This window comes from Scyliorhinus torazame, chromosome 30 (genome assembly GCF_047496885.1).
Source record: "Scyliorhinus torazame isolate Kashiwa2021f chromosome 30, sScyTor2.1, whole genome shotgun sequence".
Taxonomy (NCBI): Eukaryota; Metazoa; Chordata; class Chondrichthyes; order Carcharhiniformes; family Scyliorhinidae; genus Scyliorhinus; species Scyliorhinus torazame.
Window position 1 is genome coordinate 491,474 of NC_092736.1, and position 25,558 is coordinate 517,031.

The 25,558-nt window shown below is 48.0% G+C and overlaps 1 protein-coding gene across 1 annotated transcript in view; it reads left to right on the plus strand.

The window, feature by feature from the left end:
• Window positions 1-8,882: 8,882 nt before the first annotated feature.
• tjp1a (tight junction protein 1a) overlaps window positions 8,883-25,558 on the plus strand; it is a 250,349-nt gene continuing 233,673 nt past the window's right edge. Inside the window, exons 1-2 of the mRNA XM_072492586.1 lie at window positions 8,883-8,992; window positions 10,543-10,681. Coding sequence (XP_072348687.1) covers window positions 8,898-8,992; window positions 10,543-10,681 — 234 coding nt within the window. The 5' untranslated portion in view covers window positions 8,883-8,897. The remainder of the gene's footprint in view (window positions 8,993-10,542; window positions 10,682-25,558) is intronic.

Below are 25,558 nucleotides of genomic sequence, written 5' to 3' on the forward strand. Positions count from 1 at the left end.
AACACTGAACCCTGCGGGACACCACTCGTCACCAGTTGCCATTCCGAAAAATAACCTTTTATCCCAACTCTCTGCCTGACAGCCAATCGTCAATCCATGTTAGTACCTTGCCTCGAATACCATGGGCCCTTATTTTACTCAGCAGTCTCCCGTGAGGCACCTTATCAAAGGCCTTTTGGAAGTCAAGATAGATAACATCCATTGGCTCTCTTTGGTCTAACTTATTTGTTATCTCTTCAAAGAACTCTAACAGGTTTGTCAGGCACGACCTCCCCTTACTAAATCCATGCTGTCTTGTCCTAATCCGACCCTGCACTTCCAAGAATTTAGAAATCTCATCCTTAACAATGGATTCTAGAATCTTGCCAACAACCGAGGTTAGGCTAATTGGCCTATAATTTTCCATCTTTTTCCTTGTTCCCTTCTTGAACAGGGGGGTTACAACAGCGATTTTCCAATCCTCTGGGACTTTCATTGACTCCAGTGACGTTCGAAAGATCATAACTAACGCCTCCACTATTTCTTCAGCTATCTCCTTTAGAACTCTAGGATGTAGCCCATCTGGGCCCGGAGATTTATCAATTTTTAGACCTCTTAGTTTCTCTAGCACTTTCTCCTTTGTGATGGCTACCATATTCAACTCTGCCCCCTGACTCTCCTGAATTGTTGGGATATTACTCATGTCTTCTACTGTGAAGACTGACGCAAAGTACTTATTTAGTTCCTCAGCTATTTCCTTGTCTCCCATCACTAGATTACCAGCGTCATTTTGGAGCAGCCCAATGTCTACTTTTGCCTCCCGTTTGTTTTTAATGTATTTAAAGAAACTTTTACTATCATTCCTCATGTTACTCGCTAGCCTACCTTCATAATTGATCCTCTGTTTCCTTATTTCTTTCTTTGTTATCCTCTGTTTGTTTTTGTAGCCTTCCCAATCTTCTGACTTCCCACTACTCTTTGCCACATTATAAGCTTTCTCTTTTGCTTTGATGCATTCCCTAACTTCCTTTGTCAGCCATGGCTGCCTAATCCCCCCTCTGATAACCTTTCTTTTCTTTGGGATGAACCTCTGTACTGTGTCCTCAATTACTCCCAGAAACTCCTGCCATTGCTGTTCTACTGTCTTTCCCACTTGGCCCTGCTCCCAGTTGATTTTCGTCAGTTCCTCCCTCATGCCCCTGTAGTTACCTTTATTTAACTGTAACCCCTTTACATCTGATTCTACCTTCTTTCTTTCAAATTGGAGATTGAATTCTACCATATTATGATCACTGCCTCCTAAGTGTTCCCTTACTTTAAGATCTTTAATCAAGTCTGGCTCATTACATAACACTAAGTCCAGAATGGCCTGTTCCCTCGTGGGCTCCATCACAAGCTGTTCCAAAAAGCCCTCCTGTAAACATTCAATGAATTCCCTTTCCTTGGGTCCACTGGCAGCATTATTTACCCAGTCCACCTGCATATTGAAGTCCCCCATGATCACTGTGACCTTGCCTTTCTGACATGCACTTTCTATTTTGTGGTGCATTTTGTGCCCCTGGTCCTGACCACTGTTAGGAGGCCTGTACATAACTCCCATTATGGTTTTTTTGCCTTTGTGGTTCCTCAACTCTACCCACACAGACTCCACATCATCTGACCCTATGTCGTTTAGTGCTATTGATTTAATTTCATTCCTAATTAACAAGGCAACCCCGCCCCCTCTGCCCACCTCTGTCTTTTCAATAGGTTGTGAATCCCTGGATGTTTAAATGCCAGTCCTGAACCCCCTGCAACCACGTCTCTGTGATGCCTACCACGTCATACCTGCCAGTCACAATCTGGGCCACAAGCTCATCTACCTTGTTCCGTACACTGCGCGCATTTAAATATCGCACCTTTAATTCTCTATTGACCGTCCCTTTTTGTTTTCTTAGCGTGGTGGACCTTGGTTTACTGAGCCTTTCCATACACTGAGTCATATTTTGTGGGATGGGGACTATCGTAACCACTCTTGAGTTCTGTCTTTTCGTGCTTTTTTGTATTCCTAAGCAGCCTACTCCTGCTCCTAGTTCTTATGTTCTTATTGGTACCATGCATAATTTATAAACCATCATGATTGATGGTTTGAGGGTTCTTCTGTGCCTGAACTACACCATCTTACAGTACTGGTCAAATCCCCCAGATCCTGTGCCTGCAACAGGCTTCAAGACCTTTGTTTTTGCAAGTAAATCAAAGTTGGAGGAGTGGTAAACAGTGAGGATGACACCAGTAGACTGCAACAGAACATTAAAGATGTGAGATTTATCTGACTCCTGTATTGAGACCAAATACCGAGCATCACACTAGCAGATGGATGTTCAGTTACATTTCAAGAAAAGAGGAATATGGCAAAGATATGTACTGTCACCAGAATTATTCAATCTGTGCAGAGAACAAATGTACAGAGAATTTAGATATACTTCCAGGGTATAAATTGGAGACAAGGACATAATAAACTTTTAAAAATTCATTCATGGGAAGTGGGCATCATTGGCTAGGCCAACATTTATTGCCCATAAAAATTTCCCTTGAGAAGGTGGTGCTGAGCTGCCTTCCTGAACCGCTGCAGTCCCTGTGGTATAGTTACACCCACAGTTCTGTTAGAGAGAGTTCTAGGTTTTTGACCCAGTGACAGTGAAGGAATGGTCGATATATTTCCTAGTCAGGATGGTAAGTCGCTTGGAGGGAACTTCCAGGTTGTGGGGCTCTCAGGTATCTGCTATCCTTGTCCTTCTAGATGCTAGTGGTCGTGGGTTTGGAAGGTGCTGTCTGAGAGAGCCTTGGTGAGTTGCTGCAGTAAATCTGGGAAATGGTAAACACTGCTGCCTCAGTGTGATGAAGTGGAGGGAGTGAATGCTTGTGGTACGCTGATGATACAGTGCTACTTGTAGAATCAGAAAACCCTGCCAAAATATTGTAAATCATGTAAAATCGAGAAGCTTAGAATGTGGATCGAGTATGAACAGCAAAAAGACAAACCAAATAGTCATCAGAAGGAATATTATTTGAGTAAACTTGAGTGAATATTGAAGTGCATGGGGTCACACGAGAAAAAGTCAAAAAATGTATCTACTTAGGACAGGACAAATAATAACAGAAGGTGGTTGACGTGATGCTGAAATTAGAAGAAGTAATTTTGTGAAGATGAAAGATGTGTTAATGACAAGAAAACTCAAACTTGTAACAAGAAAAAGCCTCACAAGATGCTCCATTCTATTCACTTTCAGTAAGTCTCAAAAACCTGGACAATAAACAAGATCTGTGGAAGAAAACCGGGGCCTTTGAAATGTGGATGGCTAACACATACGCTAAAAATTCCATATGAAGATCATAAGACCAATGAATCGGTTCTTGAAATTGAAAGAACAAAAAGAACTTGAATCTGACCAGAGCTGAAAAGCTCCAGGGATCTCTCTGAGAGGGCAAAGTGGAAGCAGCAGAAAGGGGGATCGACCGAGGTATAGGTGGGTAGCGGATGCCACAAACCGATTGCAAACAAGTGTTATGGCTGTCCAAATCTCAAAGGGAAGCTTGAATCAGCTGCCACAACAATTTTTCAATTTCTGTCTTATGAGGAGTTACCTGAAGTCACGATAAGTAACTCTCAAACCAATTGTGATGATTTTACATATTAAACTTAAACATTTATTAGATTACAGGAAAAAGGTTCATACTTAAAGCACAAGAATACCTTTACACAGTTAACAGTACTTTACAAACATTTCCGAAATGATTTTGACTTAAATAAACTGTGAGCTAAACCCCCTTTTGATGGCAACAATTTTCATAGATTTTAAATCTATATCAAATTCCAGTCACGTTACCACACAATGCCCTGTTGCTTTTGGAGTGCTCTCTGAAAACTGGTGTCCACAGGTCTGGCTTCAACATACACACTGTCTTGTTCAAGATCTCCCAGCCAACAGAGTCTTCAGTGTTTCCTTAGGTCTGTTTTTTACCCTTTGATCTTACACTCTATTATTACTACAATCCTTTAGAAGTTTCCTTTACTCAGAATTGATCAAGCCCTTTTTCTACTTTGTGGTTACTATATTTTAAAGGTAAATCTACACTATTTTACCTAATCTGTTTACAATCTTATGGTTGTATATGTTTCCTTTGAAATACAACAGCTAACTTTGAACCTCGTCTTTTATTTGCCTTATGTAAATTCCTATTCAACCTCTCCTGGCTCCCTTTCATTATGATTTCAAACCATTTGCCTTCACTCCTCTATTGATGTTTGACTTTTGCAGTCCACTGTCTCCAATCCAATTAAACCAGTCACACCCATACAAGCTTGCTTCCTTGTATATGACAATATGACAATGATATTGCAGAAAGAAATATATATATTTTTTCATAAATTTAGAGTACCCAATTATTTTTTTCCAATTAAGGGGCAATTTAGCGTGGCCAATCTGCCTACCCTGCACATCTTTGAGTTGTGGGGGTGAAACCCACGCAGACACAGGGAGAATGTGCAAACTCCACACAGACAGTGACAGAGAGCCGGGATCGAACCCTGGTCTTCAGCGTCGTGAGTCAACAGTGCTAACCACTACAGCTGAACACGAACATACGGAGGTTGCTGGGGGTAATGATGATGCCCCCACCAGAGGGGGAGGCGGAGATAGTGGTGGCGATGGATGCCGAGAAAGCATTCAACAGAGTAGAGTGGGATTATCTGTGTGAGGTGCTGAGGAGATTTGGTTTTGGAGAAGGGTATATCGGATGGGTACAGCTGCTGTATAGCGCCCCGGTGGCGAGTGTGGTCACGAATAGACAGAGGTCTGATTGCTTCTGTCTTCATAGAGGGACGAGGCAGGGGTGTCCCTTGTCTCCGTTACTGTTTGCATTGGCGATTGAGCCCCTGGCCATAGCACTGAGGGGTTCCAGGAAGTGGAGGGGAGTGCTTAGGGGAGGAGAAGAACACCGGGTACCTTTGTATGCAGATGATTTATTGCTGTATGTTGCGGACCCGGTGGAGGGGATGCCAGAGATAATGCGGATACTTAGGGAGTTTGGGGATTTTTCGGGGTACAAATTGAACATGGGGAAAAGTGAGTTGTTTGTGGTGCATCCGGGGGAGCAGAGCAGGGGAATAGATGATTTACCGCTGAGGAAGGTAACAAGAGATTTCCGGTACTTAGGGATTCAGATAGCCAGGAATTGGGGAACTTTACACCGGCTTAATTTAACACGATTGGTGGAACAGATGGAGGAGGATTTCAAGAGATGGGACATGGTGTCCCTGTCACTGGCAGGTAGGGTGCAGGCGGTTAAAATGGTAGTCCTCCCGAGATTCCTCTTTGTGTTTCAGTGCCTCCCGGTGATGGTCACGAAGGCTTTTTTCAAGAGAATTGAGAAAGGTGTTATGAGTTTTGTGTGGGCCGGGAAGACCCCGAGAGTGAGGAGGGGGTTCTTGCAGCGTAGTAGGGATAGGGGGGGGCTGGCACTACCGAGCCTAAGTGATTATTACTGGGCCGCCAATATCTCAATGGTGTGTAAATGGATGGGAGAAGGGGAGGGAGCGGCGTTGAAGAGATTGGAGATGGCGTCCTGCAAGGGGACCAGCCTACAAGCAGTGGTGACGGCGCCGTTGCCGTTCTCCCCGAAGAAATGCACCACAAGCCCAGTGGTGGTGGCAACATTAAAAATTTGGGGGCCGTGGAGACGGCATAGGGGAAGGACGGGAGCCTCGGTACGGTCCCCGATAAGAAATAACCATAAAACATAGAACAATACAGCGCAGTACAGATTCGGCACACGATGTTGCACCGAAACAAAAGCCATCTAACCTACATTATGCCATTATCATCCATATGTTTATCCAATAAACTTTTAAATGCCCTCAATGTTGGCGAGTTCACTACTGTAGCAGGTAGGGCATTCCACGGCCTCACTACTCTTTGCGTATAGAACCTTCCTCTGACCTCTGTCCTATATCTATTACCCCTCAGTTTAAAGCTATGTCCCCTCGTGCCAGCCATTTCCATCCGCGGGAGAAGGCTCTCACTGTCCACCCTATCCAACCCCCTGATCATTTTGTATGCCTCTATTAAGTCTCCTCTTAACCTTCTTCTCTCCAACGAAAACAACCTCAAGTCCATCAGCCTTTCCTCATAAGATTTTCCCTCCATATCAGGCAACATCCTGGTAAATCTCCTCTGCACCCGCTCCAAAGCCTCCACGTCCTTCCTATAATGCGGTGGCCAGAACTGTACGCAATACTCCAAATGCGGCCGTACCAGAGTTTTGTACAGCTGCAACATGACCTCCTGACTCCGGAACTCAATCCCTCTACCAATAAAGGCCAACACGCCATAGGCCTTCTTCACAACCCTATCAACCTGGGTGGCAACTTTCAGGGATCTCTGTACATGGACACCTAGATCCCTCTGCTCATCCACACTTTCAAGAACTTTACCATTAGCCAAATATTCTGCATTCCTGTTATTCCTTCCAAAGTGAATCACCTCACACTTCTCTACATTAAACTCCATTTGCCACCTCTCAGCCCAGCTCTGCAGCTTATCTATATCCCTCTGTAACCTGCTACATCCTTCCACACTATCGACAACACCACCGACTTTAGTATCGTCTGCAAATTTACTCACCCACCCTTCTGCGCCTTCCTCTAGGTCATTGATAAAAATGACAAACAGCAACAGCCCCATAGGTTTGTTTCGGGAAGAATGGATGGGGGATTTGGAGCATGGCAAAGAGCTGGGGTAGTACAACTGAGAGATCTGTTCGTAGATGGGACGTTTGCGAGTCTGGGAGCGCTGACAGAAAAATATGGGTTGCCCCAAGGGAATGCATTTCGGTATATGCAACTGAGGGCTTTTGCGAGGCAACAGGTGAGGGAATTCCTGCAGCTCCCGACGCAGGAGGTGCAGGATAGAGTGATCTCAGAGATGTGGGTGGGGGATGGTAGGGTGTCGGATATATACAGGGAAATGAGGGACGAGGGGGAGATCATGGTAGATGAGCTGAAAGGGAAATGGGAAGAAGAGCTGGGGGAAGAGATTGAGGAGGGGCTGTGGGCTGAGGCCCTACGTAGGGTAAACTCGTCGTCCTCGTGTGCCAGGCTAAGCCTGATACAATTCTACACAGGGCGCATATGACTGGAGCACGGCTCAGTAAATTTTTCGGGGTAGAGGATAGGTGTGGGAGATGCTCGAGTACCCCAGCGAGCCACACCCACATGTTCTGGTCATGTCCAGCACTACAGGGGTTCTGGGTGGGGGTATGTTTGGCCACGTGCTGCTCCGCAGAAAGAAATATTAACACTCTTATTTTCCTCACACGAGCTACAATGGATGTGTGAAAAATGGCACAAACATAGATGACCCCGACAAAGCATGATAGCAGATCTCCTGATAGGAACAGTTACAAGCAGCAGTAGTGGCAAAGAACAAAAAACAAAGAAAAGTACAGCACAGGAGCAGGCCCTTCGGCCCTCCAAGCATGCGCCGACCATGCTGCCCGTCTAAACTAAAATCTTCTTCACAAACTAAAATCCTCCACACAATCTTCTGGCAACAGAACATTGATAGGCTAGTTGAATGGGCAGAAAAATAGCAAATGGAATTTAATACAGAGAAATGTGAGATGATGCATTTTCTCAGAAGGGCTAGGGAGAAGCTACATAGACTAAATGGCACAAAGAGTGTGTCAGGACAGAGGGACCCGGGGATACATGTACCGAGATCTTCGACGGTGGAAAGGCACATTTGGTGAATGGCGAGCAAAGCATATGGGACCTTGGACCTTATAAATAAAGATATTGAGCACAGAATCAGGGAATTTATACTGAACCTTTATAGGTCACAGCTGGAATATTGCATCCAGTTCCCGTCACTTTAGAAAAGATATGAAGGTGCGGCGGAGATTTCACAGAATGGTTCCGGGGTTGATAGATTTTAGCTATAACGTAGATTGGAGATGCTGGGGCTATTCTCTTTGGAGCAAAGGAGATTCAGGGAAGAATTGATCAATTGTACGGATTACAGGTTTAGATCAGGTGCACAAAGAAAAGCCAGTTCCAGCCAGCTCAAAGATTAGAAAACACAGATTTGAGATTTTCGAGATCAGCTGCAGGAGGATGTGAGCAAGAACAGTTTGAGTACAGTGAGTGATAATGACCTGGAACTTGTTGCCTGTGAGGCTGGTGGAAATGGAGAAGATCAATGATTTCAAAAGGAAATTGGATGGGCTCGAGATGGAAATAAATTTACAGGATTGTGGAAATAAAGGTGGGAAATGAAACTGACAGGACTGCTGTACAAAGAACCGGCATAGACTTGATGGACTGAATGGCCTGAATGACCCTGCATAATGGCTGGTGAAATATTTATCCGAATGTCACGTCAGGAAGCGCAGAAATGATGGATGAGAATTGTGGAGTGTTTCATTAACCGCCAGTGTAGAGACTGAGACACCTGCTTTTCCACTTCATTAACTTCATTCTGTTCCAGGCTCTGATTTTTTTATTTTTTGATTCATGAAGTTCCTAAACCCACATTTTGATTTCTTGTCTCAATCAAGGGCAATCACCCCTAGGCCCAGAACATGTTGCAAAGCCTTTCTGGGTTAATAAACTGAAGAGGTGGTTGGTGTTGAATGCTACAGGCAGGATTAACTCTGTTCTGAGACTGACTGATCACTGCCGACAGCTTGGACCAGCTTGCTGGTGGCCATTGCTTCTCTCGTCTTCACAATTCCTCAGTGAATTTCTATCTGTGTCAATTTTCCATTGAGAAAAGCTTTTGCAAAGAATTGAAGCAGCTTGTGGAGTGGCAGCTGCCCAGAGCTGAGGGGCCCATTTTGTCTGCTTGTTTTGGTGCAGTATTGTTTCGAACATCGAAGAAATGAAGTATCAGAAATATCTGAGTGTTCTGCAGATTTCACTGGGAGTGACTCCATCAAACAGGAACTCAGTGCTACCTCACAAAAGGATGTTGTGGTGAGTGTGCCCCAGATTCTCAGTGTTCACTGTGTAATACAGCAGTATCTATCCTGACAGTATCAATGTTATAGACAGTCATAAGCTGTAAAACATATTGTACTGACATTAAATTTGACAGTTCTATTAAATCTGAGGGAAAATACAGGATTTAACTCAGAGATATTAATCCTCTATTTCTGTTGTGGCTGATCTCAGTATCTAAAGCAACAGTAAACTCCAATAGGTATATTTATTGATTTAAAATGTTTATTTTCTGTCCTTTTATTTTAATGCTGAAACAAATATTTCTGTTAAACTGGCTCCTCATTTTCCATGCTCCCTGAATTATTTAATGTAAATAATTTCCTGCTGCAGATCCTCATCAAATATTTAAACGGATTTTTGGTGCACATTTAACACTTACAATCTTTTCAAGAAGTGCATCATTTTTCACCAACTAAAATTTATTTTTATAATTTGCAGCTATTTTTCACCAATGCCAATAATATTAACACCATTCTGCCTCTCCCTTCTATATCAGAACAATTTTTAGAAACAACAGAAGACTTCCCTTTCTGTATTCATAACATGCCTGCAATTAATTAATTATTAACAATCCTCTATTATTCATAATAGGCAGTTCACCCAGTGCTCCTCCAAGAACTATAAACCCAGTGAGAGTCAGTACCTTCAGGAACTGTACCCCAGTGAGAGTCAGCACCTTCAGGAACTGTCCCCCAGTGAGAGTCAGTACCTTCAGGAACTGTCCCCCAGTGAGAGTCAGTACCTTCAGGAACTGTCCCCCAGTGAGAGTCAGTACCTTCAGGAACTGTACCCCAGTGAGAGTCAGTACCTTCAGAAACTATACCCCAGTGAGAGTCAGTACCTTCAGGAACTGTCCCCCAGTGAGAGTCAGTACCTTCAGGAACTGTGTCCCAGTGAGAGTCAGCACCTTCAGGAACTGTCCCCCAGTGAGAGTCAGTACCTTCAGGAACTGTCCCCCAGTGAGAGTCAGTACCTTCAGGAACTGTCCCCCAGTGAGAGTCAGTACCTTCAGGAACTGTACCCCAGTGAGAGTCAGTATCTTCAGGAACTATACCCCAGTGAGAGTCAGCACCTTCAGGAACTGTCCCCCAGTCAGAGTCAGTACCTTCAGGAACTGTCCCCAGTGAGAGTCAGCACCTTCAGGAACTGTCCCCCAGTGAGAGTCAATACCTTTAGGAACTGTCCCCCAGTGAGAGTCAGTACCTTCAGGAACTGTCCCCCAGTGAGAGTCAGCACCTTCAGGAACTGTGCCCCAGTGAGAGTCAGTACCTTCAGGAACTGTGGCCCAGTGAGAGTCAGCACCTTCAGGAACTGTCCCCCAGTGAGAGTCAGCACCTTCAGGAACTGTGTCCCAGTGAGAGTCAGCACCTTCAGGAACTGTGTCCCAGTGAGAGTTAGCACAGGTTTCAGAGGTAAATGAAAACACAATATTCTCCACCAGTTGTCCTAACCCCTCCTCAGACAGATCAATGAACATCCAAAAACCTCATCATTCCTGTGGTTGAAACTCTCTTTCTCCTCAGGGCGGTTCCAAACTCAACTACATCACCTGGTGCTACAGAAACTGCCAATCAGGGGAAATTGAAACCATCTCTAAGACTCATCAAGGCCCGTGGCCAATGCTGCAAAAACCACGCCTGCGAAAGATCCCTGGAGTTCCGCGTGAGTCTTTGTTGTATTCCAATTGATGTAGGGTTTTGGGCATTAATCTCAGCTGGGAATAGTGATTGTCTCGGACATTGGACTGAAACTGGTCATATGAGGTTTGAGGAAATTTGCTCAGTTGCTTGTTGCCAGAGCTACCTTTTTAAAATTAGATAATTTTCCAATCTGCATATCGTCACAACACCAGCAGGGCATTGAGAGAGTGGAATCCTTTCAATTGTGCTGCACCTCAGAGCTCACATGTGGCGTCTGCAAAGCGATGTGCATTCAGTTAGTCGCACAAAGCAGTATGAAGAAGTCTTCAATCCTCAGGGAACAGCATGCTCAGCCTGGCTGCTGCTCTCTGCCAAAAGCCATTAAAATGTAATTGGCTGCCTCTGAATAGAAAGTGCCTGTGACTTCCTTTATGCAACTGTAGGCAGCAAACTGCAAGATGTTGAAAATATTACCAGCACCAGCCTGGAAGGAGGCCATTGTAGAACAATTCAAAGCTGTGGTCACCTTTGCAGTCACTGGTTGTGCAAAAAGGTTGCAATTGTGACTGCAGCAGTTGGCAGATTTCAGTCACAACCTCTTTAGTGAAGGACAGACATCTCACACATGCTGTTCCTCAAAGAGTTATCAAGGTCTTCGCAGAAAAGGCCCTTCAGTCCATCGCATTCGCACCGGTCAAAAATAACCATCTAACCGAATCCCATTTCCCAGCACTTGGCCCATAGCCTTGTCGACCCTGGCTTAGCAAGTGCAGATCCAAATACTTCTTAAATGTTCTGAGGGTCTCTGCCTCCACCACCCTTTCAGGCAGCGAGTTCCAGACTCCCACCACCCTCTGGGTGAAAAGGTTTTTCTTCACATCCCCTCTGAACCTCCTGCCGTTTACCTTAAATCTATGCCGCCTGGTCATTGATCCTTCCACCAAGGGCAAAAGTTTATTCCTGTCTACTCTGTCTACGCCCCTCAATTTTATACATCTCAATCATGTTCCCCCTTAGTCTCCTCTGCTCCAAGGAAAACAATCCAAGTCTATCCAATCTCTCTTCATAACTAAAACTCTCCAGCCCAGGCAACTTCCTGGTAAATCTCCTCTGCACCCTTTCCAGTGCTATCACATCCTTCCTATAATGTGGATTCCAGAACTGCACACAGTACTCTAGCTGTGGCCTAATCAACATTTTATACAGATCCAGCATAACCTCCCTGTTCTTAAACTCTATGCCTCGGCTAATAATTCATTTCCGGGAGCGGGAGAGGGAGCCGGAGCGCAGCGAGTGCAGCTTGGGATTCAGGTAGGTGTTTAAACTTGCCCCCAGGTTCCAGCGGCCTTCATTTCCGGGAGCGGGAGAGGGAGCTGGAGCGCAGCGAGTGCAGCTTGGGATTCAGGTAGGTGTTTAAACTTGCCCCCAGGTTCCAGCGGCCTTCATTTCCGGGAGCGGGAGAGGGAGCCGGAGCGCAGCGAGTGCAGCTTGGGATTCAGGTAGGTGTTTAAACTTGCCCCCAGGTTCCAGCGGCCTTCATTTTCAGGAGTGGGAGAGAGAGAGAGGGAGCCGGAGCGCAGCGAGTGCAGCTTGGGATTCAGGTAGGTGTTTAAACTTGCCCCCAGGTTCCAGCGGCCTTCATTTTCAGGAGTGGGAGAGAGAGAGAGGGAGCCGGAGCGCAGCGAGTGCAGCTTGGGATTCAGGTAGGTGTTTAAACTTGCCCCCAGGTTCCAGCGGCCTTCATTTCCGGAAGCGGGAGAGAGAGAGGGAGCCGGAGTGCAGCTTGCGAATCAGGTAGGTGCTCAAGTGTTTGATTTTTACCTCTATTTAAGTTAGGCGGTTGCTAAACCCGAGACACTACACTTGTAGTGTCTCCCACCATTTCAACTCCTCTAATCTATGGGGGTGAGTGAATATCAGGTAAGCTCTCTCTTTTCTTTTTCTTTTATTCGCAAGTTATAGCTTCAGATTTTCGGCGGGAGCAGTGGCCAGGGGTCTGTCGGGAAGGTACGTAGCTGGGAGGAATTTAACTCTTCGTGGGTTGGTCAGTATTGTGATTGGTAAGTAAAATCCTTATTCCTTTCACTTATTCATTATTTGATATTATATTTGTAATCAGTTATGGTAAAGTGTAAAAATGGCAGGAGATCCCAGACCCGTGTTATGCTCCTCGTGCTCAATGCGGGAGTTCAGGGACGCGGTCGATGCCCCTGACTCCTTCATGTGCGGGAAGTGTGTCCAGCTGCAGCTCCTGTTAGACCGCATGACGGCTCTGGAGCTGCGGATGGACTCACTTTGGAGCACCCGCGATGCTGAGGAGATCATGGATAGCACGTTCAGTGAGTTGGTCACACCGCAGATTAGGGTTGGTGAGGGAGACAGCGAATGGGTGACCAAAAGGCAGAGAAAGAGCAGGAAGGCAGTGCAGGTGTCCCCTGCGGTCATCTCCCTCCAAAACAGGTATACTATTTTGGATACTGTTGGGGGAGACGACTCACCAGGGGAAGGCAGTAGTAGCCAGGCTCATGGCACCGTGGCTGGCTCTGCTGCACAGAAGGGTGGGAAAAAGACTGGCAGGGCTATAGTCATAGGGGATTCAATCATAAGGGGAGTAGACAGGCATTTCTGTGGTCGAAATCGAGACTCCCGAATGGTATGTTGCCTCCCGGATGCACAGGTCAGGGATGTCTCAGGTCGGCTGCAGGACATACTGAAGGGGGAGGGTGAACAGCCAGTTGTCGTGGTGCGTATAGGCACCAACGATATCGGTAAAAAATGGGATGAGGTCCTAAATTCTGATTGTCCTACAATCAGAATTTAGGGAGTTAGGAGATAAGTTAAAAAGTAGGACCTCAAAGGTAGTAATCTCAGGATTGCTACCAGTGCCACGAGACAGTCAGAGTAGAATTTCATGAATAGTCAGAATGAAGACTTGGCTTGAGAGACGGTGCAGGAGGGAGGGGTTCAGATTTTTGGCTCATTGGAACCGGTTCTGGGGGCGGTGGGACCATTACAAATCGGATGGTCTACACCTGGGCAGGACTGGAACCAATGTCCTAGGGGGTGCTTTTGCTAACACTGTTGGGGAGGTTTAAAACTAATGTGGCAGGGGGATGGGGACCAGATTAGGAAGTCAGAGGTCAGTAAAGAGGCAGCAACTAAAGCCAGCAAGGTACTAGATAATAAACTCAATGTGACTAAGGGGAAGAGTAGACAGGGAAGAGATGATGAACGCAAAGGGACAGGTGGTCTGAGGTGCATTTGTTTCAATGCGAGAAGTGTAGCAGGTAAGGCAGATGAACGTAGGGCTTGCATTAGTACCTGGGAATATGATGTTATTGGTATTCCGGAGACTTGTTTGAGGGAAGGGCAAGACTGGCAACTAAATATCCCAGGCTATAGATGCTTCAGGAGGGATAGAGAGGGAGGTAAAAGGGGTGGAGGAGTTGCATTACTGGTCAGAGATGATATCACAGCTATGATTAAGGAGGGCACGATGGAGGATTCGAGCACTGAGGCAATATGGGTAGAGCTAAGAAAAAGGAAGGGTGCAGTAACATTGTTGGGACTTTACTACAGGCCTCCCAAAAGCGAGCGTGAAGTCGTGGTACAAATATGTAGACAGATTATAGAAAAATGTAGGAGCAATAGGGTGGTCGTGATGGGAGATTTTAACTGCCCCAACATTGAATGGGACTCATGTAGTGTTGGAGGCGTAGATGGAGCACAATTTGTGAGGAGCATCCAGGGCAGTATGTTAATAGTCCAACTCGGGAAGGGGCCATACTGGACCTGGTATTGGGGAATGAACCCGGCCAGGTGGTTGATGTTCCAGTCGGTGATTACTTTGGGAATAGCGATCACAATTCCGTAAGTTTTAGAATACTCATGGACAAAGACGAGAGTGGTCCTAAAGAAAGAGTGCTAAATTGAGGAAAGGCAGGAGCTAGGGAATGTGGATTGGGAGCAGCTCTTTAAGGGTAAATGTGGGAGTCTTTTAAGGAAAGGTCGATTAGAGTGCAGGACAGACATGTCCCTGTGAAAATGAGGGATAGAAGTGGCAAGATTAGGGAACCATGGATGACGGGTGGAATTGTGAGACTAGCTAAGATGAAAAAGGAAGCATACATAAGATCTAGGCTACTTAAATCTGATGAAGCTTTGGAGGAATATCGGGAAAGTAGGGCAAATCTCAAACGCGCAATAAAGAGGGCTAAAAGGGGTCATGAAATATCTTTGGCTAACAGGGTTAAGGAAAATCCCAAAGCCTTTTATTCGTATATAAGGAGCAAGAGGATTGGCCCACTCAAAGACAAAAGAGGGAATTTATGCGTGGAGTCAGAGGAAATGGGTGAGATTCTTAATGAGTACTTTGCATCGGTATTCACCAAGGAGAGGGACATGACGGATGTTGAGGCTAAGGATGGATGTTTAAATACTCTAGGTCAAGTCGGCATATGTAATGTAGTAAAAAAGGAAGTAAATAAGAGACTTAAGCATTCGAGTTCGCACCCATGATCTGCTCTTCCTGTGCTATGTGGCAAATCATGGAAACACCAGTTGTCCCTGGTGACGTGTGCAGGAAGTGTGTCCAAGTGCAGCTTCTGGCTAACCACATTTCGGAGCTGGAGCTGAGGGTGGATTCACTGTGAGCATCTGCCATGCTGAGGAACTGATGGATAGTACATTCAATGAGGTGGTCACACCGCAGGTGAAGATTGAACAGGCAGAAAGGGAATGGGTGCCTTCAAGTCCCTGAATTGAAAGGTTCAGGAAGCCTTCATATCTGATTCACACTACTGTTGGAGGAGTGGGAGGATTTGTCGCTGCTGGATCTTCCTGTAGGTTTGGTTGTTGTTCTGGTAACTTGTATGTTCCTCAATATCTCTCCATTGTACGGTGAAGACTGACAGTCTTGGGATATTTCTCCTGACTGTGCCCTCTGCAATGCCAACCAGGTATGAGCGAGGTTGGCCCTTGTTGTTCCTAATAATGGTACCTTCTGTCTCTTGAGGTCCTTAATCCAGATCTTGTCACATTTCTGTAATTGGTGCAGTAACTTCTGTTGTAGGCAGCATGCTTCTGCCTGGAGCACTGTTCCCTTGTTTGGATGTCCTGCTAATCCTTGGATGCCAACCCCTGTAAGGGTTTTTTTTCTGCAGGATTGGATATTGTGTACGGAGCTTCCTGCCCATCTGCAGTTCAGATAGCGACAGGCCACGTTGTAAAGGGGTGAACCTGTATGTAAGCAGTGCTATGGGGATGTCCTTGTTCTTTTTAGCAGGGCTTTTACTGTCTGGGCGCCTCTTTCAGCCTTCCCATTTGACTGTGGGCCTTGGTGTGGTGATGGAAGCCGGATGTGATGGAGAAGTTCACAAAGTACTCATTTGAAAATTGTGGACCGTTGTTGGGCATGATCTTGTCTGGGACGCTGTGGTTCTTGAATATCTCTTTCACTGCTTTTGTGTGTGATCCTCGTCCCGCAAGACCTGCAACCCTCGAAATCCAATGGAATCTCGTGACACATTGTGATCTGGATCTCACCCTCACTGGGCATCACCCAAATCAGCATATTTAACGGTTCAATTTAATATACGTTTGCCGGATTCTCCCGGCACCTGGGACTCAACAGCCTGTGAGACCTCGCCATGGCGCCGTTTAGTTCTGGTCCACACAAACGTGGACCAGGCATAATGGCACCTGGGGGAATCTCCAAGGCCATTAGAGACCCCCGGATGGTCAGGGACAGGGCATGATAGCACCCTGGCGCCCAGGCACCTTGGCACTGCCAGTCTGGCACCCTGGCGATGCCACCCACGACCCTGGCAGTGCCACTGGTACTGCCAGGGTGCCCAAGTGACACTGCAAGGCTGGCAGGGGCACTGCCATGGTGCCTGGGTATCAGGTTGGCAATGCCAGGCATCGGGCCTGGGGGGGGGGGGGGGGGGGGGCCTTACCAGACAGAGGGGGAGTTGAGTGGGGTTCTTGGGGGGATTGAAAATAGGCTGGGGAGGGCCTGAAATTTGTAGTGGGATAGATCAGGGCACCCTTCCAAATTATCGCCCCAATCTTTAAAGTTTGAAGTTGTTTATTCCTATTTGCCGCAAGAGTAGAAAGGGAACTGTGGCCAAACCATGGCTTACAAGGGAAATTAGAGATAGTATTAGAGAAGCAGAAAAGGCGGAGAAATTAACAAGAAAAAGCAATAGACCTGAGGATTGGCCACACTCCGGCGCCTGTTCGGGTACACAGAGGGAGAATTCAGAATATCTAATTCACCAAACAGCACGTCTTTCAGGATTTGGGGGAGGAAACCGGAGCACCCGGAGGAAACCCCCGCAGACACGGGGAGAACAGGCGCTGGAATGTGGCGACGAGGGGATTTTCACACTAACTTCATTGCAGTGTTAATGTAAGCCCACTTGTGACCCTAAGGAAGATTAGTAATTATTATTATTGTTTGAACCAGGTTTAGGTGCTCCCTCTGTTTGATCTCTGCTGCGACCATCCTTGTTAGCAGCATCTGCGGATTCAAACACACTCCTCATTCTGCATTGTTCTTGGCTGGTTATTATGGTCGCTGGCAGGTGTTTGCTTCTCAATTGGGAATACTCTTCCTGTTCTTCAATGAGATTGATATCCTGTTCTGTCGGGAGACCCATGGGGCTCTTGAAAGTGTGTCTGCTGTTGTCTGACTTAAACCTTGAATGTAACCATCTCAGAGGCAAACCTCATGAGGCACAGGGGAAATCCCTAGATTCTGGTAGACATTTCTGCCAGCTTCCTCCCATCCATTGAGGAGACTCGTGCCTTGTGTTCTGTTTCAGTTGTAACCTTGAGGCCGTCGATATAGTCTGAAAACTTCTTGCATGCCCATGTGACTCCGAGGGCTTCCTGATCTGTGTTGTGGTAACTCATCTCCATCAGCCCTCTGGATGCTTAGTGCACAGGTCGATCATTTCCATCCAGTTGTTCCTGAAACCTGTGGATGAAGCATCCGCAATAGTGGTGGGCAGGACTGGGTCATAGTGGAGCAGAATGTCTGTGGAGAGCAGTATCTCCTTGATACCCTTGATGTGTGTGCCAGCACCATTGCCTGCTCCTTCTTTAGAAGATGCCTCAAGGGTTTTGTGAACTGTGCCAAATTTGGTCAAGGTTTTGTCAGCGAGTTCACCATTCTGAAGAATCACTGGAGGTTTGGAGTTGAGGCAGGGGTTGTGAACTTTCTGATAGTCTTGGTTTTTGTGGGTTTGTCATGATGCCTTTATTGCTGACAATGTGGGCCAGGAATCAAATTGATGTTTCTGACAACTCCTATTTGTCATTCAACAACAACCCTGCTTCCCGCAGGCACTCCCTGAGTCTCTTGCCATATTGATCCACCACTGAAACATAAACCAATTCATCTTTCTAAATGACACCCTGAAGACCCTGCAAAATGACTAAGATTTTTTGTTGGACTATTTCTGCTAGCACTCTGACACCGAATGGAAGGCAGTTAAAGCAGAATCTGCCGAAAAGGTAACAACTGCTGTCAGCAGCTTGGGAGACGTGATTAACTGCTTTTTGAAAATGCTGCTCTTCAAAAGTTTAATCAGGCTTTCATCCACTGAGGACATATGATGTACATCTCTGGCTACAGCTTTATTAAGCTGTGTTAGCTTGATGCTAATTCGGATGGACAGGTTAGGTTTTGGGACTGAGGCCATCCTGGAACACCATGCGGTTGTTTAGTGACTGGGGAGATGAGTCCCATGTTTGTCATCTCACCCAGCTGCGTCTGCAATTGCTTCATGATTGGGTGGGGATTATATATGGTGTGAATAAGCAACTGGGTTTGGCAGCCTCTCTGTCTGATCCTATCTGCGTTTTTCAATCACCCCAGTCCTGTGAAGAGCATCGCTACCGGAGGTGATTTCAGTTTAAGGGCGGCAAGGTAGCATAGTGGTTAGCACTGTGGCTTCACAGCGCCAGGGACCTGGGTTTGATTCCCGGCTTGGGTCACCGTCTGTGCGGAGTCTGCACGTTCTCCCCGTGTCTGCGTGGGTTTCCTCCGGGTGCTCCGGTTTCCTCCCAAAAGGCCCGAAAGACGTGCTATTAGGTGAATTGGGCATTCTGAATTCTCCCTCTGTGTACCCGAACAGGCGCCGGAGTGTGGCGACTAGGGGCTTTTCACAGTAACTTCAATGCAATGTTAATGTGAGGCTACTTGTGACAATAAAGATTATTATTATTATTATTTGTATTTGGGGCCAGACCCTTGCTGGCTAACCTCATCAATCTATTGTAACAAGTTAAGTTCAACACAAGCTTTGCAGCTTCGTAAGGAACATTCCTGGTTGTGGATCACAAAGAGAGTCTGATGGAGTATTTTATTTGTGTCTCTCAGTGTTGCCTGCAGGTTGCCTTTCACTAGGAGCTTCAGGCCTCCTGCTCCATGTCGGGATGTTCTGGGTGGCGTCAGCTGCTGGGTCACTAGCCACGGTTCTTTGTCTGACAGGACTGTGACACCAGCTCCTGCGTCTAATTTAAACTTTATTAAATGGCCATTGACTGAGAAAGCAAGATCTTTGAACTTATCCAAGAAGCATGACTGTGGTCTACAGGGCTTGCAATCTCCATCTCATGGATAGTCTTAGGACCTCCTGTGCGTTTCAGAGATTTTGCCCTGCAGGGTTTGCTACAGTGCCCAATCCTGTAGCATTGGGCTGAACTCGCAGGATATTGATCTCGCCTGTGGGGGCCCCTTGCTCCACATCTTTGGCTAGTTCAGGGGCCTAACCTCAGAGGCAGACACTTTTGGGGGCCCTGCGTTCTCCCTCTTTGCGAAGGCCTCATGTCATACCCCGCCCTCTGGTGACATGGCAGCCCGCCCCCAATGACATTGAGCACCGCCCACGATGACGTCGAGCCCCACTCTGAATGATGTCAGTGCCCTCCTGACCTCACCCACCCTCAGCTCACACAATGCAAGGCACAGAAACCAAAATCACTGCTGAACAGAGTGCTCTCAACCCTGCCTGACTGGCCTAGGGTTCTGGTCAAGTCACGCTTCTTCCGCTGGCCACTGCTCCCTGATTTCCTGAGACATGACACCGAAGCTTGCCTGGCCTTGTTCACACCTCCCGACTGCTCCTCTGCTCACCTCTCGGCTCTCGCTCGGATGGCCAGGCCCGAGCTTTGGCAACCGCATGTGCTCCTGGCCGGCTGCCTGGTTGCTGCTGCTGGCTCTCTGGCCTGATAGCCTCTGTTCTTTATGGTTGGTTGCCTACCCGCCCTCCTTAGCCCCTTGATGGCCGGTTTATTTTCCCCCCTTAAAAATTGTTCTGCGACCCCGGGTCACTGTTCATGTGGAGTTTGCACATTCTCCCTGTGTCTGTGTGGGTCTCACCAACGATGTGCAGGGTAGGTGGTTTGGTCACACTAAATTGCCCCTAATTGGAAAACATTTTTTTTTTTATTGTTCTGTGCTACTGACAGAGTACAAACTGCTGAACTACCTGGGTTGCATGTTCCAGGGTTAGATCTTCCTTTGCTTGCATGAGATCAGAGGGTGAGTCATCCGCTACTCTTCCACGATGCTCGTGTGAAGAAGGCCAGGATTTTTGCAAGTATTTTTGCTTCTACATTGAGCAGCGAGATGAGTCTGGAGGATTTGGTTGGGTTTTTGTCTTTGTTGGGTATCAGCAATATAGTAGCTTGCGTTGGAGGCAAGGTGCCCTTTGCTAGCGCGTCTGCACACATCTCCCACAGGTGCGGGGCGAGTGCTGCCATGAATGTTTTGTAGAAGTCCGCCGGGAATCCATCTGGTCTTTTCCCGCCTGCATGGAGCTGATGCTGTCCATGCCATCTCCCTCAGGTGCGTCTCTTGGAGGAAGACTATGTCGGCTCTCATACTTTTCAAGTGGGGGAGGACGCTGGATCTTTCCACTGGGCCGTTAAGTCTCCTGATGTTCCAGGTGACTATCCTGAAGGGGTTTTTTTTGTTCCCCTCCTCCTCCTGCGGGATCAACAATACTTACCTTGTGGATGCGTCCTCCGGGATTTCCCTTTGTTAGAGGGCCATCCAAAATTGTCACGGTCACCGTCCTCACCATGAGGCCGGGTCCCTGGGGTTTCCCTTCTTACCTGATGCAGCCGCCTAGAGCCCTTCGCTCCTGTCCCTTTGTTCCCCCCGTTGTTCTGCTTCTCTCCCCTTCTGCTACCCCCCTCAGCCCACTGTTGTTCCCCTCCTTTGTTCTCCCCCCCCCCCAATTTCCCCAAATTGGCAGTGTACCCGCCCCCCCTCATCACCAGGCACTCTCTCCCCGGTGGGATGTGCGCCACCCCCCCCCCCCCCCTCACCCGTACCTTCTGGCGCTGGCTTTCCCGCTAGTGTGGTGACCCCTCTTAAGTTCCTCTCTGCCTCCTCCTCAACCTCTTCTGCGCTCTGCTGCCCTCGCCCCCTCCTTCCTGTGGACTGGTTCCCAGGTTCAGAACGACGCGGTACAGTCTCGCGCAAATTTTCCTTCATCATTCTCCGTTTCTCTGGTGTCTGCTTCATCACTGTTCTTTTGGACGAACTTGTGTGCGTTCACAGGAGTGGTAAAATAATGTTCCCTGCCTTCGTTCGTGACTCAAAGTCAGGCTGGGTACAGCATCCTGTTTTTGAATTTGCTCCTGTTCAGAACTGACTTCACTTTACTAAATTCTGCCCGACGCTTTGCCAGCTCTCGCCCAATGGTCCACCCTGATCCTGTGCCCCTCCCAGATGCAGGTCTTCGTTTGCCTGGCCCAACATAGGATTCTCTCCCGGTCCTGGTACCGGTGTAGCTTGGCAATGATCATTCTCAGCTGCTCCCCAGCCTTGGATTTTGTCCGATCGATCTGTGGGCTCTGTCAATCTCCGGTGGGTTAGGGAAGCTGTCTCTCCCCACCAGGTTTCCCAGCATCTGGGCCACATAGTCCATTGGGTCTCTGCCCTGGGTTCCTTCTGGCAGGCCCTCTATTCTGATGTTTTGGTGCCTTGACTGGTTCTCCTGGTCCTCCACCTTTCCCTTCGGATTCCCCTGGGTCGCCACAAACCTCTTTATTTCCGCCTCCAGGGCGACGATACCGTCGCTGTCATCTGTTGAGGCTTTTTCCAGCTTTTTTATCATGTTTCCCTGGGCCTCCAGCCTCTTTTCCACCTTGTTGAGAGCCACCTGCATGGTGGCCAACACCTCAGTCACCACCACCTTGACCGCCACCTTGACCACCACCTTGACCGCCACCTTGACCACCACCTTGACCGCCACCTTGACCACCACCTTGACCGCCACCTTGCCTGCCACTTTGACTGCCACCTTGATCGCCACCTTGACCGCCACCTTGACCACCACCTTGACTGCCACCTTGACCATCGCCTTGACTGGCACCTTGACCGCCACCTTGGCCACCACCTTGACCATCACCTTGACTGCCACCTTGACCATCGCCTTGACTGGCACCTTGACTGCCACCTTGATCACCACCTTGACTGCCACCTTGACCAACACCTTGACCGGCACCTTGACTGTCACCTTGGCCACCCCCTTGACCACCACCTTGACTGCCACCTTGACCATCGCCTTGACTACCACCTTGACCACCACCTTGACCACCACCTTGACCAGCACCTTGACCATCACCTTGACTGCCACCTTGACCGCCATCTTGACCGCCACCTTGACTGCCACCTTGATCACCACCTTGACCGTCACCTTGGCCACCCCCTTGACCACCCCCTTGACCATCACCTTGACCATCACCTTGACCACCACCTTGACCGCCACCTTGACCGCCACCTTGACTGCCACCTTGACCATCGCCTTGACTGCCACCTTGACCATCGCCTTGACCGGCACCTTGACCGCCACCTTGACCATCACCTTGACCGCCACCTTGACCACCACCTTGACCATCACCTTGACTGCCACCTTGACCAGCACCTTGACCGTCACCTTGACCATCACCTTGACTGGCACCTTGACCGCCACCTTGACCGCCATCTTGACTGCCACCTTGACTGCCACCTTGATCACCACCTTGACCGTCACCTTGGCCACCCCCTTGACCACCACCTTGACCATCACCTTGACCACCACCTTGACCGCCACCTTGACTGCCACCTTGACCATCGCCTTGACTGGCACCTTGACCGCCACCTTGAACACCACCTTGACCATCACCTTGATGCCACCTTGACCATCGCCTTGACTGGCACCTTGAACACCACCTTGATCACCACCTTGACCGCCAGCTTGACCACCACCTTGACTGCCACCTTGACCATCACCTTGACCGGCACCTTGACCGTCACCTTGGCCACCCCCTTGACCACCACCTTGACTGCCACCTTGACCACCACCTTGACTGCCACCTTGACCACCACCTTGATCGCCACCTTGACCACCACCTTGACCACCACCTTGACCGTTGCCTTGATCTCGACTTTGATTTCTTCCTTTAGTTCCTTCCTCAGTTCTTTTGTGCAGAATGCCTTCCGACCATCGTCCTGCGGGAGTGGGGGGGCGGAGAGTACTGCTGCCTTGTGGGTCCGCTGACCCTCTCACTCACTTCTCTTGTCCTTTACCACCGCTTTTTCTTTCTTTGCTGCTCCCGGCATTTCTTCTCGTCTTCGTGTTGTTGAGGGTGAGGGGATGTTTTTGTCCAATGTTTGTGGCCTAAATTCGATGAAAAATGTCAATTTTTTTAGTTCTTTCCTGTATTTTATTGTTTCTTAGGTTAAAATAAATGTTGATCCATTTTAGTACTTCCTCAAATGTAGCAGAATATATGTATTGATTCCCTGTGCGGGATTCTCCGCAATCAGCGGCAAAAACGGCGCGAATCAGTCCGGCATCGCGCCGCCTCAAAGGTGCGGAATTCTCCGCATCTTGGGGGGGCGAGCCCTCACGGCATCCCCGCGCATGCGCAGTGGAGGGGGTCTCTTCCGCCTCCGCCATAGTGGAGACCGTGGCGAAGGAGGAAGGAAAAGAGTGCCCCCATGGCACAGGCACCCCCCGGGGCCAGATCGCCCCGCGCCCCCCCCCACGACCCCGGAGCCCGCCCGCAACGCCTTGTCCCGCCGTTCGAAAGGTGGTTCAATCCACGCCGGCTGGCGTGGTTTGACAGCGGCGGGACTTCGGCCCATCGTGGACCGGAGAATCGCCGGGGGATTTCCGCCGACCGGCGGCGTGCGATTCCCGCCCCCGCCGAATCTCTGGTGGCGGAGAATTCGGGACACGGCGGGGGCGGGATTCACGCCAGCCCACGGCGATTCTCCGACCTGGTGGGGGGTCGGAGAATCGCGCCCCCTGTCTTGCAATACTGTAGTCTGCAATTGGGCCTCTTGAGTAAAGCAGTGTGTTAACCTGATCTTCTGACTTTTTGTCTCGAAACCTGAAGCAATGCTGTATCTTCGGAATCTTTTATCGAAGGACCGAATTATGTGAGTGATCCGGGCCTTGGATTAGTCCGAATTGATTTGGAAGTGTGGTTTTCTGACACCTGGTTCCATTTTTTACAGTGTAGGTTCTTCTTTAAGAGCATTCCTAATTTCAAGATGGTGTCATCATTTACTTGGAGACAAAGGGATTTTCTGAGCTTGTCAACTTTGCCAGGCTCTGCTCCAATGGTGATTGTGCTCAACTTGAAAAAAAACTTCCAACCATGGTTGCCTTGATCAACTGCCTGCAGAGTTCTCTTGCCAGAGTTTTACTTTAAAGTTGCAAATTTGTGGCACGGGGCACAGTGGTTAGCCCTGCTGCCACACGGCGCTGAGGACCCAGGTTCAATCCCGGCCCTGGGTCACTGTCCGTGTGGAGTTTGCACATTCTCCCCGTGTCTGCGTGGATCTCACCCCCACAACCCAAAGACGTGCAGCGTCGATGGATTGACCACGCTAAATTGCCCCTTAATTGGAAAAAAAATGTCTCAAATTTGTCAGCTCCTGCCTTTCGCTTTCTCTTGCCTGAGTTTAGAAGCTGTGATTCACCTGGATTATTGAAAAAATAATTATTTCCATTTCGGAGCTCGGAAGCCAACTCAGGGATTGGGTTTTAGCGATGAGTTTTTTCAAACTCCACTTCTGACTGAACTTATTTGAAGATTTCTCAGGACTTCCGCACCCTCAAGTTTTTAAAGATTTAGCTCCCCCTGCTCAATTTGAACTCTGGGATTAGAAGCTGGATTTACAAAGGAACTACAATGAGCCTTGTGCTGCAGTAAGGAATTTCAAATTATTGCCGTAATCTTCCGATCCTTTCTTTGGAGATTTTTCCTGGTGATTTTTTCCCCTGCACCCCTATGTCTGGAGTTTCAGGTCAGACTGTTTTGTTGAATTTTGTTCTTCGTCCTCCAGCATTTTAATTTCCCCCTGCATTTTCTGTGAGGTTTTGGGGTTTTCCCTCAAGCCTCCATCATGTTGTAGAATGTTAGCTACAGCTCGGTAGATCTGAAGAAGTCTTTGTAGTCATACGTAGGGTAACTGTAAGTCTTTATTAATTACTAGGACGATTTACAAATGTACAGTAAAGTGTAGATGGTGGGAGCTCCATGCTGGCTGGTACATGGGTTCTGTTCAATACAAAACTGATCCTGGGTGCGGATCATGTGTCTCTCTTACATCCCTGTGTGGCAGGTACTGTACTCAGCCCCACATTAACCCTATTTGTGCCAGGCCCTTATATTACAGGTAGACAGGGTCTTCTACTGAGACCCCTTCTCTCCCTCATCGTCCTCCCTCTCCCAACAGATTACCTTGCTTTGCCAACCCTCTACTCATTCTCCACTCGTGCTGAATTCCTACTCCTGTACCTGAGACAAAAGCGGGTAACTGCTTTGTGTAGATACCTTGAAGTCAGGATAAATCCTTTCAGATTCTTTGACAAATTCTCCC